General features: G+C 41.5%; 1 protein-coding gene across 1 annotated transcript in view; it reads left to right on the top strand.

Moving 5' to 3' along the window:
- Window positions 1-15,406, top strand: part of ADGRB1 (adhesion G protein-coupled receptor B1) — a 587,254-nt gene that overhangs the window by 507,579 nt on the left and 64,269 nt on the right. Inside the window, 2 exon segments of the mRNA XM_040432704.1 lie at window positions 9,634-9,700; window positions 12,781-12,866. Of these exon segments, the coding sequence (XP_040288638.1) occupies window positions 9,634-9,700; window positions 12,781-12,866 (153 nt within the window).

Below are 15,406 nucleotides of genomic sequence, written 5' to 3'. Positions count from 1 at the left end.
CTGGGTTTGTCATCATAATAGCAACATGCTATCCCTGTTTTACATAAGACTTTACAAAAGGATGATGACAAATTCAGCACCGCTACATCTGCATTTATTAATAATGCAGCATCCAGACAATAATCCAAGTGAAGACAGAGAAGACATAGTGAACCCATAACATTAGGACAGGAGGGTCATCGATGCACTGACATCAATGGAGAACTACGGATGTAGCAGAGCTGAGTTTATCATTTGACGCAGTCGTCGTCAGCACTGTTTTGATGTAAGTGCCCATTGACCTGTTTAGCACTGCCGCATCTGTGTACAGTGTTCAGCATCTGATAGGAATGTCTACATCTCTGCTGCCTGCAGCGCTCGCAGCTCCGGAGGCTTGTTATGTATTCACTGCTGTTCGTCTGCTGTATACCCACAAGACTGCAGCAATGTTTAATCATGGCACGGAGCAGCCCCGCCGTTCTCTGCATAGGATCCTCTCCAGTAAAGCAGAATTTCTTGGCCGCTCCCCTCACATCTTTCGTTTCCATCTCTGGTCTAATCACCTCTAGGTTCTCGTCAGGTCCAAGCCCTCCTGCCTTAAAACCACAGGAGTATCGCTGGCTTGGCGCCTTCTCACATTCACTGCAGGGGCATTTATCTTACTTCCTGCAGCACTGACCGGGAGCACAGCGGTGCAGGGAGCGGGGATGTGTGCGCGGCAGCCATTGGATAGCTCTGCTTTAGGAGTGGTAGTGAATAGGTTAATAATAAACTGTTGTAGCATCTTGGTCTCCAGTATTATCTGTACCAGGTTTTTTTTTTTTGCTGTAGATTCCATACAGTTGTGTGCGGCATTAGACGAGGAGGCTGGTCCATTTTTCCCGCTATATATACAGTCTTGTGAAAAAATTAGGACACCCTTTGAAAGCATGTGGTTTTTTGTAACATTTTTAATAAATGGTTATTTCATCTCCGTTTCAACAATACAGAGAGATTAAAGTAATCCGACTAAACAAAGAAAACTGAAGAAAAGTCTTTTCAAGATCTTCTGTAAATGTCATTCTACAAAAATGCCTATTCTAACTGAGGAAAAAGATAGGACACCCTTGCCCCTAATAGCGAGTGTTACCTCCTTTGGCTGAAATAACTGCAGTGAGACGGTTCTTGTAGCCATCTACCAGTCTTCGACATCGGTCTGAGGAAATTTTACCCCACTCCTCAATGCAGAACTTTTTCAGCTGTGAGATGTTTGAGGGGTTTCTTGCACGTACAGCCCTTTTCAAGTCACCCCACAGCATCTCAATGGGATTCAAATCTGGACTTTGACTTGGCCATTCCAGGACTCTCCATTTCTTCTTTTTCAGCCAATCTTTGGTTGATTTACTAGTATGTTTTGGGTCATTGTCATGTTGCATGGTCCAGTTCCGCTTCAGCTTTAATTTTCTAACTGATGGTCTCACATGTTCTTCAAGCACCTTCTGATACACAGTAGAATTCATCGTGGATTCTATGATGGTGAGCTGACCAGGTCCTGCTGCAGCAAAGCAGCCCCAAACCATGACACTTCCACCTCCATGCTTCACAGTTGGTATGAGGTTCTTTTCTTGGAATGCTGTGTTTGGTTTACGCCAAACATGTCCTCTGCTGTTGTGTCCAAATAATTCAATTTTGGACTCATCTGTCCAAAGAACATTATTCCAGAAGTCCTGGTCTTTGTCAACTTTATCGCTGGCAAATGTCAGTCTGGCCTCGATGTTTCTCTTGGAAAGCAAAGGTTTCCTCCTTGCACACCTCCCATGCAAGTTAAACTTGTACAGTCTCTTTCTGATTGTAGAGGCATGTACTTCTACATCAACAGTAGCCAGAGCCTGCTGTAGTTCTCGAGATGACACTTTAGGGTTTTTGGATACCTCTTTTAGCATCTTGCGGTCTGCTCTTGGGGTGAACTTGCTGGGGCGACCAGTCCTGGGCATGTTGGCAGTTGTTTTGAAAGCCCTCCACTTGTAGACTATCTTCCGGACAGTGGAATGGCTGATTTCAAAATCTTTTGAGATCTTTTTAAATCCCTTCCCAGACTCATAGGCTGCTACAATCTTTTTTCTGAAGTCCTCTGACAGCTCTTTTGCTCTCACCATGGTGCTCACTCTCACTTCAACAGTCAGGAGCACACCAAACTAAATGTCTGAGGTTTAAATAGGGCAAGCCTCATTCAACATGCAGAGTAACGATCTACTAATTATGTGCACCTGGTGTGATATACCTGTGTGAGATCTGAGCCAATTTAAGAGGGAATACATGTGAGGGTGTCCTATCTTTTTCCTCAGTTAGAATAGGCATTTTTGTAGAATGACATTTACAGAAGATCTTGAAAAGACTTTTCTTCAGTTTTCTTTGTTTAGTTGGATTACTTTAATCTCTCTGTATTGTTGAAACGGAGATGAAATAACCATTTATTAAAAATGTTACAAAAAACCACATGCTTTCAAAGGGTGTCCTAATTTTTTCACATGACTGTATATATATATATATATATATTCATAACCTGAATCTAGTTATTTTATAAGGGAATACACTTAAAGTGACAAAGCAAAGTAACCACCATCTCTGTGCTTAACTTTCAGTGTAATATGGTGGTCACCCTGCACGGGGAGTACTACATAATTACAAAATAATAGACAGATAGTACTGCCTCCATGTCTCTCTAGTAAATGATGTAGATACAGATAGTACTGCCTCCCTGTCTCTCCTGTAAATTATGTAGATACAGATAGTACTGCCTCCCTGTCTCTCCTGTAAATTATGTAGATACAGATAGTACTGCCTCCCTGTCTCTCCTATAAATTATGTAGATACAGATAGTACTGCCTCCCTGTCTCTCCTGTAAATGATGTAGGTACAGATAGTACTGCCTCCCTGTCTCTCCTGTAAATGATGTAGGTACAGATAGTACTGCCTCCCTGTCTCTCTATGTAAATAAGATGTGTAAGGACAGATAGTACTGGCTCCACTTCTCACATTCCCTTTAAATGTTGTAGTTACAGATAGTACTGCATTCCTTTCTCACCCTGTAAATGATGTAGATACAGATAGTACTGCCTCCCTGTCTCTCCCTGTAAATGATGTAGGTACAGATAGTACTGCCTCCCTGTCTCTCCTGTAAATGATGTAGGTACAGATAATACCGGCCCCCTTGTCTCTCCCTGTAAATCATGTAGGTACAGAGAGTACTGCCTCCCTGTAAATTATGTAGGCACAGATAGTACTGCCTCCCTGTCTCTCCTGTAAATTATGTAGGCACAGATAGTACTGCCTCCCTGTCTCTCCTGTAAATGATGTAGATACAGATAGTACTGCCTCCCTGTCTCTCCATGTAAATGATGTAGTACTGCTTCCCCGTCGCTTCCTGTAAATGATGTAGGTACAGATAGCTCTACCTCCCTGTCTCTTCCTATAAATTATATACAGACAGTACTGCCTCCCTGTATTTTCCTGTAAATGATTTAGGTACAGATAGTACTGCCTTCCTGTCTCTCCCTGTAAATGATGTAGGTACAGATTGCTCTACCTCCCTATCTCTTCCTGCATATGATCTAAGTACAGATAGTACTGCCTCCCTGTCTCTTCCTTTAAGTGATATACAAATAGTGCTATCTCCCTGTAAACCATGTAGGTACAGATAGTATTGCCTCCCCATTTATCCCTGTAAATAATGTAGGTACAGATAGTACTGCCTCCCTGTCTCTCCCTGTAAACCATGTAGGTACAGATAATACTGCCTCTCCATTCATCCCTGTAAATAATGTAGTTACAGATAGTACTGCCTCCCTGTCTCTCCCTGTCTCTCCCTGTAAATGATATATCTACAGATAGTACTGCCTCCCTATCTCTAAATATAAATGATGTAGGTACAGATTGTACTGTCTCCCTGTCTCTCCCTGTAAACCATGTAGGTGCAGATAGTACTGCCTCCCCATTTATCCCTGTAAATAATGTAGGCACAGATAGTATTGCCTCCCTGTCTCTCCCTGTAAATGATGTAGGCACAGATAGTACTGCCTCCCTGTATCTCCCTTTAAATTATGTAGGCACAGATAGTATTGCCTCCCTGTCTCTCCCTGTAAATGATGTAGGCACAGATATTACTGCCTCCCTGTCTCTCCCTGTAAATGATGTAGGTACAGATAGCTCTGCCTCCCTGACTCCCTGACTCTCACTGTATATAATCTAAGTACAGATAGTACTGCCTACCTGTCTCTTCCTGTAAATGATATACAGATAGTACTGCCTTCCTGTCTCTCACTGTAAATTATTTAGGTACAGATAGTACTGCCTCCCTGTCTCTTTTCATAAATGATGTAGGCACAGATAGTACTGCCTTCTTGTCTCTTCCTGTAAATGATCACCATAGCCTCTTCCTGGGCTATGTGAAGTCACCGTACAGTCACATGGCCTAGCTGCAGCTCAACCCCATTCAAGTCAATAGGGCTCAGCTGCAATACCAAGAGCAGCCTCTATACAATGTACGGTGCTGTGCTCGGAAAGCTGCTGGGAGCCCACAGTACTCACCAGAGCTCCCTGCAACAGCTAGGAGTGGCTGGGTTTGTACCACCACCAATGTGATAATGAGCACCTAGATAGCCCCTTTAATGTTGTAATAACTGCTCCTCAGATGCAATTTCTCAACTAACTCAGCAGTTAGTAAGAGGGTGATGACTTCTCATACCTGGGGGGAGTGCAGATTACACTCAATCCATCTCTACAAATGGACCAGTTACTCTAAGTACAAGAGCCAAACAGATCCCAAGCTCTGGTGAGCAGAGCAATGTATCAATAGCCAGTGTTAATCAGGTTATTCTCACACTGTGGTTTGGTATGTGAATGACCAGTGTAACCAATATCAATGCACTGATCAGCTATTGCTATACAGTTTATTCTATTAAAGTATTAGAATTACATAATTGCCATGTTGTTTTTGTCCGATGGTATGAGAATAGTCAAGGTCGTTCTTACATTGTGGGCTTAGTTATGAGAATGACCTGTGTAACCAATACCAATGCTCCCATTTGATGATGTAGCTGTTGCTATGCATTTTATCCTAGTAAAGTGGTAGAATTATATAACTGCCATGCTGTATTTGCCTTGAGGGTGTGAGAATAGTCAAGGTCATTCATATGCTACATGATTCATATGAAAATGACCGGTGTAACCAATATCCATGCTCTGATTAGGTGATCTAGGTATTGCTATACAGTTTATCCTATTAAAGTATTAGAATTACATACTTGAAATGCTGTATTTGCCTTAAGGGTGTGAGAATAGTCAAGGTTATTAGTTATTAGGGAATTAGTATGAGAATGACCGGCGTACCTAGCTCTTATTCTCAGATCTGGTTATTGGCTTTATAGCTTAAAAGTATGGGAATGACAAAGCTTCCAACTGCCTGAAAGGTGTGAGAATAGTCAGGGTTATGGTCATTCTCACACTGATTCTGATTTGTGAAAATTATCTGCAGCACACATAAACACGTGTGTGTTGGTAGGTCATGAATGACATCAGTTAGTCACGGCCAGTGTCCTGACCACCTGAGGCTTGTTGCATCTACCATAATGGTAAATCCCATACCCATAGTAGCATGCACTGTATCTGCCACGCCGATCTGGCGGTATTATTTTAGCTAATGTCTACAGAGAACATTTCAGGGTAAAAGGGTCTTTCAATGTCATGTTTCGTGAAAGTGTGAGAATAATATTTGGCTTTTGTGCACCATGTAGGGAGTCGAGGCGGCTTGACATTGAATAATGACCCGCTTCATGGCACGCAATACCACCGTGTCAAACCTTTCCACTTGTTCAGCTTACAAATTGCTAAGAACACCTTATTTAGGTGGAAAGAATGGGCGACATTAATCTTAATACGGGACTTGAAAACAGCGTGAGTGCTAGAATTAATTTATTAGCTGTCTTCAAGGTAGACTGAGTTTGCTCGGAGAAGGCGAAGGCCAATCATGATTTTGTTAAGATGCTCATTCCTCGGAAAATTACTTGGTTACATGTCCTTGGTCTGGGGTTTTGTTCTTTGCATACCATTTTTTTTTTTTTAGCTTAAATGCTTCCACTTCTTTCACATCAGGGTCAGGGCTGAAAAGTCAATGTGTAGTGGGAGCCGGGAACTTTTTCAAAAAAAATTAGTGAATTTTTTTTTGAAAAGGCCAACATTTACTAGTTCAATGCTACTGATTTCTGCAGAATATTTTGCATTAGCAACAATGTTGCGATCTTATATTGTACGACTACATGCAGCCCTTGATTAAGGGGGAATGTGGGTGTGGCTTGATAAAGGTGGGCGTGGCTTACAGGAACATAATACCTGGAGACCACCCTTATTCGCCAGCTTGGAAATAGTAGTCTACTCGATAGCTCTATCATGCAGCGCACCAATAATATAACCTACAGTACATACCAGTATACAGTGCCAGCCATGATGTTCCATAACAATGCCCTCGATAACTTTAGTAGTCACAATGCCCCCATAGGGTTGCCTGCCACAGTGCCCCAATAATATTGCTAAACACACTGCCCACAATATGGCCACCACAGTGCTGTCATAGGACAATTATCCCAATAAAGTTTCAAAACTCCGGAGGTGTTAAGTGTTGCAAACCATATAATTTGCCGCTTGACGCGTAAACCATTATATCGTCACGTTTTGTGATAGAATTTTATTAAACATTTTTTGTACATTTTCTCCTCGTAACACAGTCATAGTCTGTACACAACACAACCTGACAAGTTGTCCACCTAACACAACCACTTTACCACTACAACACTGCCAGAGACATTGCCTTCAGAACACAACTCCCCATAACACAACCATAGTTCCTCCATGACGCAGCCAGACAGTGTCCCCATAACCCAACCATAACCCCTGGATAAAACAGCCTGAGAAAGATTACCCACAACATAACCACTCTACACAATATAGTCAGACACGGTCCAGTGTCTTCATAACACAACTGATGCACCTATATAACACAGCCAGATACAATCTTACATAATACAACAGACATAGTGTCCCCACAACACAACCAATATTCTATTGTAACACAGCCCAGTGCAATGCCCCGATACAACACAGAGAGCCACAATGTGCCCATAACACAACCGTGGCCCCTCCATAACGTAACCAGACACAATGTCCTATAACACAACCACAGTGTCCCCATAAAACAACCAATATGCCTATTATAAAGCAGTCTGATACAATGCCCCATAACACAACCTGACAACCACTGTACTAATAAAACACAACCAGGCACAACGACCATAACATAACTATAGTCACTCCATAACACAACCAGTGTCCTCATAACACAACCAAGCTACTGTACCTGTACTTTGCCCCAGAACACAACCATAGCCTGTCTGGAAAACAACCTGACAGTGTCCCCCACAACACAAGCACCTCAGTGCTCCCCAACTTCAGTCTTCGGGACCCACCTACAGGTCTCGATTTGAGAATATCCCACAGAATGAATACCTGTGGTAAGTCCTGATGCCCTCACACTAATTATATCAACTGCTCAATACTAAGTAAAACCCTAAAAACATGACCGGCAGGTGGGTACCGAGGACCGGAGTTAAGGAACACTGCTGTGCCTGTATAAAACAGACATAACACAACCTGACCAGGTGCCCCCCATAACACAAACACTGTACCACTTCAACACAGCCAGATACAATGTCCCATCACACAAACATAGCCCCTCTACAAAACAGCCAGACACAATGTCCCATCACACAAACATAGCCCCTCTACCAAACAGCCAGACACAATGACCCATCACACAAACATAGCCCCTCTACCAAACAGCCAGACACAATGACCCATCACACAAACATAGCCCCTCTACCAAACAGCCAGACACAATGACCCAGAATAATACAACCAGACATGGTGATCACCTTCAGCCCCGGCATCACAGTTGGACATGTACAACCATTATTGTGAATGCAATATAAAATTTTTAAAAAATAAAGGAATAAAGAAATAAAAAATGAACATGTTTTTTTTTTTTAATTCAGTAAATCAATAAACAAGATAAACCACCTAGATATTCCTGTATGTATATTGCTCCAGGAGGAAAATTCCTTGGTCCCTAATATAGGATAATAGCTCGATAAAGAAACTATGGAGGATAGGGAAAAGTTACTGATAATAAGTGAAAGAAGAATATCAAAGTACAGAATGGTGAGATATAGAAAAAAAGTGATTAAGATTTATTAAAGTGTAATAGAATAAAATAGTAAGGTAAGAGTGAAAGGGTTAATAAAGGAAAAGGCGGGGGGGGGGTGTTTAAACAGATTACGGTAGATAATTGGTTTAATATAGCCTAACCAATGGGATTTTGCAAAGTTTAAGCAGTGATTAATTAGGGAATTGAGTTTATTGTTACAAAGTAACTCTTTCCTTGAATCTTAGTAAACAGAGGTGCGTCTTATAAAATGAAAAATACGGTACATTTTAGTTTTAATTGTGCTGTCAAACTAGGACAAAAGAATATTTAGTAATTTATTTATTTTCATGCATTTTCTACATCTAGTGCTGCTCCTCCATTACTTTTATATTCAAACAGAGATAAAATATGTCCGCTTCATAACAACGTAAGAGTTAATAGATCCTCCGAGCTCGGTGTCATGTCAACGCTTCTTCTCTCGACGCCATCCCAGCAGGGGGCAGAAAACCTGAGCGTCACAATCGCTTTCACTGCCCGGACATCTGTCACAGCAATATTGGCTTTGGCCCTGGAGCAGAAACAATTGACCGGGGTCAGCTGTCTGGGATCTCATTGGCATTCAGGCGGTAAAGTCTGGACTCTTGGCACAGCGCTGGAAAACCTTTCATCTCGGTGCCAGCAATTCTCACCGCAGTCATTTTGCTGTCAGCCCATGTGAAGAAGAGATGCATTGTGTTTTCGCACTGTCTGCTGTGAGCGGGGCGAGGGCTCATCACATGTTCACAGCGCTGTACCTGAAAATAAAAACGCGTCAAGAAGAGAAAACAGGCTGTAGGGGGTGGGAAAATAATCTTCTACGGCAGAAGAAGACTTGACGGGTGGTGGAGGTTGGACAACGGTGTCCTAGGTTCTTCACCTATGGTCATCATTGTCTGGCACTTTTGTTACATGTTTGTCTTACATGGGTATTTTAGTTTGTTACTTGGTGTAATGTGCAATAATCTATTCGCTCTTGGAAACTGTCAACAAGCTGCTGTTGATGGATCTGTTGCTTTTAGAGTAGTTGGGGGGGCTCCTTCGGCAGACACTTTTCTTACAGCCTGAGACAAGGATAGTCAGTATCCTGGGATACATATAGAGGATTTTTTTTATTTTATAGGATGAGTGGAGAGGTAACACCAAAGCAAGAACAGCTATAGCCCATCAGGGCATGATGAGGGTTGTAGTTTCACAACAGATGGAGGGGTTAATTTCAACTTTTTTTTCTAGCCGGAAGCAACCTGTAGCTCCTCAGATACTCATCCTCGGTAGCGTTATTTTGCATATTTAGCTGAGGCCGGCAACTTGTTAAACCCCGAAGGCAAAATTGCGCACATTTGTATTCACGCCATCAGGTGACACTGTTTGTTTATCTCTTGCAGTTGCTGGCTGTCTCTGGAAGGAGGTCTCCTCTACGCATTTGTGGGCCCGGCTGCTGCTGTCGTTTTGGTATTTTGTTTGATGAATCCTCCTTATTGCTTTTTTATGTTTTTTTGTTTTTTTTACTTTAAATCCAATATACTATATGTGACGTCACCTTCATCAGTCACGTGGCCTTTCTGCAGTTGGTTGCTAGTCAAGAGAATGCAGTACCAAGCACGACCATTATACAATGTATGGCGCTGTGCTTGAAGGGGCCGTAGTTCTCATCTGAGCGCTGTGGCCCCTCCAAATAGCTAATTAGTAGGGGCGCCAAGAGTTGTAGTATATCAAACACCTGTGGTATTTGCCGTGCCTTGATGTATTATTGTGTTAAGATGATCTTGAGGGTGCTGCCACCATCTCACCGCAACTGCTTAGATTGGAGATTTTTGGAATTGGACTCAAGTACTGTACTAAGTGAAATCTCCCCGATGATCACAATAATAGCAAAGGCTGGGACTTGGCAAAGGTTCTGAGAGCGGTCTGTTGGGTTATATCGGTATTATGGCCCTATCAGGCGTCTATAACACAAAAGGCCCAATATACTGGTATTTATAAGGATAGGACCAGACGTGGCGGTGAAGACACAGCCATGATTCAGTCAAGAACTATGTTGATGGATTGCTTGCTTATTGTGGAGGAATGGGCCGACTCATCTGATCCTACCCTAAATATGCAAGTATTTTGTAAACTAAGAGGGTAAAAAAAGTAAGCCAGCACTCCCCAATATTATCTCTCGTGCAAGGACCTGGTCGAGTCCGTAGTATAATCCAGGAAAACAACGAAAAATGTCCAGCACTGAGATGAATAAAAGTCTTCAATCTTTATTCCATAAATTTAAAAGAATACAATTCTTCAAATGGACAAGCGCGTTTCGATCTATCAAATCTTAATCAATAATGGTATGGGTCAAATGCAAGTATAGTACTCTTATATACTGGTTGGTGGAGCCATTTTCATTCCAGGTATAGAATAAGAGTACTATACTTGCATTTGACCCATACCATGATAAAGATCTGATAGATCGAAACGCGTTGGGGGCGTTACCACTGTCCATGTGAAGAATTGTATTCTTTTAAATTTATGGAATAAAGATTGAAGACTTTTATTCATCTCAGTGCTGGACCTTTTTCGTTGTTTTTTCTATATTGTAAACTAAACATAAAGTATAAAGTTAAATCCTTTCATAAAAAGATAAACAAAATGTAAAAAGAGAAAACAACTTTTCTAAAAAACAAACAAAAAATAAATAAATAAATGCTTCAAATTTTAAAAAAATGCCACGCCATTTATTATCTTCCCGTATTTATCACATATTTATTACCTTTCATTATCTAGAAGAAACATTGGGTCAATAAAATATATTCCAGGAGAAGCAGTGAGTCCATCATTAATAATATAGAAGAGGCAATAAATAATCCGGAACAGTCTGCAAGTCTATGGGGTGACAGTGACTCCATCAGAAATGATCTGGAAGTGACATTAGATCCAATCTACAAAGGATTATTGCGTTTGCACTAATAAGATAACATTCTCATGTTCAGGTATAATCCGGAAGCAAAATTGAGGAATAATCTAGAGCTACCAGTGGTTTCAGAAACCAAAATTGATTTATACTTAAGAAAAATCTAGACGAGCCCTTGTGGAAATCAACTATGAATGGCCCTGTCTCCACCATAAATAATTTAGAACTGGACGTGGCTGTAACCCACAAGTGGAAATATTTCCACCAGGGACAATCCAGTAGAGGAGGCAGTATTTCCAACAATTTCCCAAAAGAAACAGTATAGAAAAATAGAGTTGAGAAGCCTCAGTAGCTCTATCATGAAAATGTTAGACATGTCAGTGGATGCTGCAAAAATATTGTAGTCTAGGTTTTAAATTGGTCCCACCAGGAAAAAATATAGAAGAGCATGTGGTTCCGCCAGGAACAAGCTAGAAGAAGTAGTTCCTCTAGGAATAATATAGAAGAGGAGTTGGTTCCACCAAGAATAATCTAGAAATAAAAAAAGTAGTTGCACTTGGAATTACAGCATCTAGTAGTGGTTCTTTTAGGAATAGTCTAGGGATAGTCCAAGTGCAGAAGAGTTTACGACAGACATAACCTACAAGTGGAAATAATTCAATCATGAATAGACTAGAAATGGAAGTGATTCAATCTAGTATAACCTCAAAATAAAAAATGGGATAACACTTGGAATCATATAGTAGTAGTTCCTTTAGGAATAGTCTAGGGATAGTTCAGCTGTGGGAGAATTCCTAAAAGAAATAATCTAGATGTGGAAGTAATTTTACCTGGAATAATCTAGAAGTGAAAGTGGTTCCACTTTGAATTATCTAGAAGTAAAACTGGAGTAGAACTTGAAATCATCTTCTAGTGGTTCGGGTTTGGGAGTTTTTCGAACAGAAAATAATATGGAAACAGTAGTGGCTTCAGATGGAATAATGTAGAAAAGGAAATAATAAGTAAATAGGGGTTGCCCGTGAAAATATCTAGAAATAGTTTCTACGAAACATCCAAATGCGATAGAAATAATTCCATCCGAAATAAATAAGAAGGGGTTCTACCAGAATAACGTAGAAGTAGAAGTGGTTCCAAATGAATAATCTAGAAGTGATAGTGGTTTTCATCATGAATAATTCAGACGAGGGAATGGTTCCTCCAGGAATAGGAAGGAATTGGAAGTTGTCCCAGCCAGAATAATTTAAAAGCAGAAGTAATTTCACCAGATTTAATTCAGATGTGGAATTGGTTCCACCAGGATTAATCTAGAAGAGGAACTGGTTCCAAATGAATGATCTTGGGAACATGATTTTTCTGCATATAATACAGTAGCTGCAATTTGTCCAGCAGAAATAATTCAAGAGTGACAGTTGTTTCCACCAGAATCTATGAAAGTGATGGTGGTTACACCTGCAGCAAGTAGGATAATTATAAGAATAGAGAATCTACTACTTACATTAGTTCATACAGTAATAACCTGTGATGATGAGCACTTCCATGAACATTGTGCAGATGTAGAATTGCCATCCGAATGTCTTGTACACGTTTCACAAGGAAAGTTGTCTGTTTGCCAAGAACATATCTAATTTTTTTTTCTCTACAGGTCAACATGGTTATTGGAATTCTGGTGTTTAATAAACTTGTCTCAAAAGATGGCATAACCGACAAGAAGCTCAAGGAGCGGGCCGGGTGAGTCCATTGTCCATGTGCCTTAGAGCAGATGATATGAGCAATAACCAGATTGCTATCTGTGAAAGCGGAACACATTATGCTGGACAGGGACATCTATGCCATGTCTTATCAGATGCATTGTGTACCGGAGCCCCATTACTATATTGAGCTGCACAATTTTACTATACAAATACTCCATGTTTATAATGTGTTATATAGTGGACAGCATCACTCCCACTTTTATGATTAATGGGGTCCTGGCAATGGTCTATGGAAATGCCATCTTTTTTACCAAAATGGGAAGACCACTTTAAGACATGGCTGTAGCACAGATTTTTACTTGTCAGCTTTGCTGTGTAGACTGGGACATAGTCACCTGTGCTATTGCACTGCTGAATTCCCTCGATAAGTCAGGGAAAGTAACCCTACTCCCCTGTCACTCCCTAGTCTGTGTCAATCATTCCCCATTTATATCAGCTTCCATGATGCACGCTCACCCTGCTTCCCTATCTATACAGACCGTGCATGAAGGTTCAAGATGCTAGCAATCCTGGAAGTTTAGGAGATTTGGCACGCTTCATGAGTTAGTGGCAAGTTTTCAGGCGGAAACAGACATCAGTGGGAATCTCAGCTGATCAAAGATTTTGAGCAAACATTTATGGCATTTCCTATACATATAAACATTGTCCTTCGGAATAGTCCTTTGTAGACTTAGAAACACAAGGACAGCATGAAATACCTTATTGGAGGGCTCTTTTCTTTATAAATTTTAGTAAAATCACCAAAACCCAAAACATTTTAAGGCCAATACCCCTCAGTCTATAATGTTGCATTTGCACTTGGTAGAAGTTTGTTGGTTTCATGTCTAGGACTCCTCAAACCTATATAATAGAACAGTAACCATCCTCTGGATGACTGGGATCCGTTACACCACCAGCAGCCCTATACTTCATTTTACTTTCCTTCCATGCTTCTGGTTATTGATCACATCCTGTCTAAATGTTCTAGTTTTTTTTAGAAGTAACTGCTGTTTCCACCTTCCGTGATGATTTCTTTTACTTGTGTTGGAACACAGTTTGGAATCAAACATTACAAAATCAGAAACTATGTGTATTATTAGGAGATGTAATTTATAAATCAAATTCAAAACCTTCTTATAGATCATTATAGACGTTATGTGGTCAACTTAAAACAAGTGAAAAATCAAACCTAGCTAGTCAACCATCCTGCCGTAATATACCATGGCACAATAGGCTAGCTTCTGTGGCCAAACAGCTTGGTGATTTGAAGTAAAAAGTAATTGAGCTACATAATGTAGGCTGATTTGGCTCTCGATCCTTCATTAAGCCCAACAGTTTGTCTGCAAACTCCAAATATGGAAGGCCCTGTTTCAACCCATTCTTTGGATGTCGCTTGAATAGTGTTGAGTGAACCCGAACTGTAAAGTTCGGGTCCGTACTGAACTTTACGAGTTCGGGTGCCCGGACCCGAACCCGAATTTTGACGGAAAAGTTTGGGCATCGGTGTTCGGGCATTTAATAAAGCTTGTTGAAAGGCTGTAGGGCAGCCAATCAACAAGCTTTTAAGCATGGCTGTGATTGGCTGGTGCATCATGTGACCCAGCCTCTATACAAGCTGGATCACGCCCATCAGCTCTGAGTAGTGCAGAGACAGGAAGCAGGCAGCTGAAGTGAGGGAGAGTGTTAGGAATCTGGCTACTTGTTTTTGTGGGTGACCTATAATTACATTTTGTGGGTGCAATGCACCATTTTTGCACCCCTGACACAAAAATATAATAGTTACTGCATCTGTTAGTTCGATGGGTGACATATACCCATTTTTAGTGTGAGGAACACCTGCACTGCATATGTGACAGGGAAATTAATATAGTTAATCTGTCTGTTAGTTCGGTGGGTGACCTTAAATAATGAGGAGAGCATCAAATAAGGGACGTGGCCCTTGTCATGTTGCTGCTGGTGCTGGTGGAGCTCCTGTTGCAGGGAGAGGACGTGGTCGATCTGTGCCAGCTACACGCCCAAATTAAACACCTTCCTCAGGTGCACGTAGGCAGCAGGATATTCAGCGTTAGGTTATAGGCCCTAATACCGGTGTACAAATGGTGAGGCCAGAACAAGTAGAGGCAATAGTAGATTGGGTTGCTGACAGTGCCTCCAGTTCCTTCACATTGTCGACCACCCGGTCCCCTGCTGAAAGTGCAGAGTTGGCACCTGCAGCCCATGGGCATCTGCCTTTCACCTCACCCCCTTGCAAATCAGCCAAGCAGTCTAAACCCCAAGTCATGCAGCAGTCTCTTCTGCTTTTTGATTACTCTGCTGGTGGGGTTTCCATGGGCCATCCACATAGCCCTGCCCCAGAAGCGGAAGAGATTGAGTGCACTGATGCCCAACCACTTATGTTTCAGGATGTGGACATGGGAGGACCACCGCAGCACGTCTCGGATTATGATGATGAAACACAGGTGCCAACTGCTGGGGCTTTCTGCAGTGTGCAGACCGACAAGGAGGGCAGGGGTGAAGACTAGGTGGAAGATGATGTGG

This window comes from Bufo bufo, chromosome 5 (genome assembly GCF_905171765.1).
Source record: "Bufo bufo chromosome 5, aBufBuf1.1, whole genome shotgun sequence".
NCBI lineage: Eukaryota > Metazoa > Chordata > Amphibia > Anura > Bufonidae > Bufo > Bufo bufo.
Note: the sequence above shows the minus strand (reverse complement) of the source record. Positions and strands in the feature narration are given on the sequence as shown.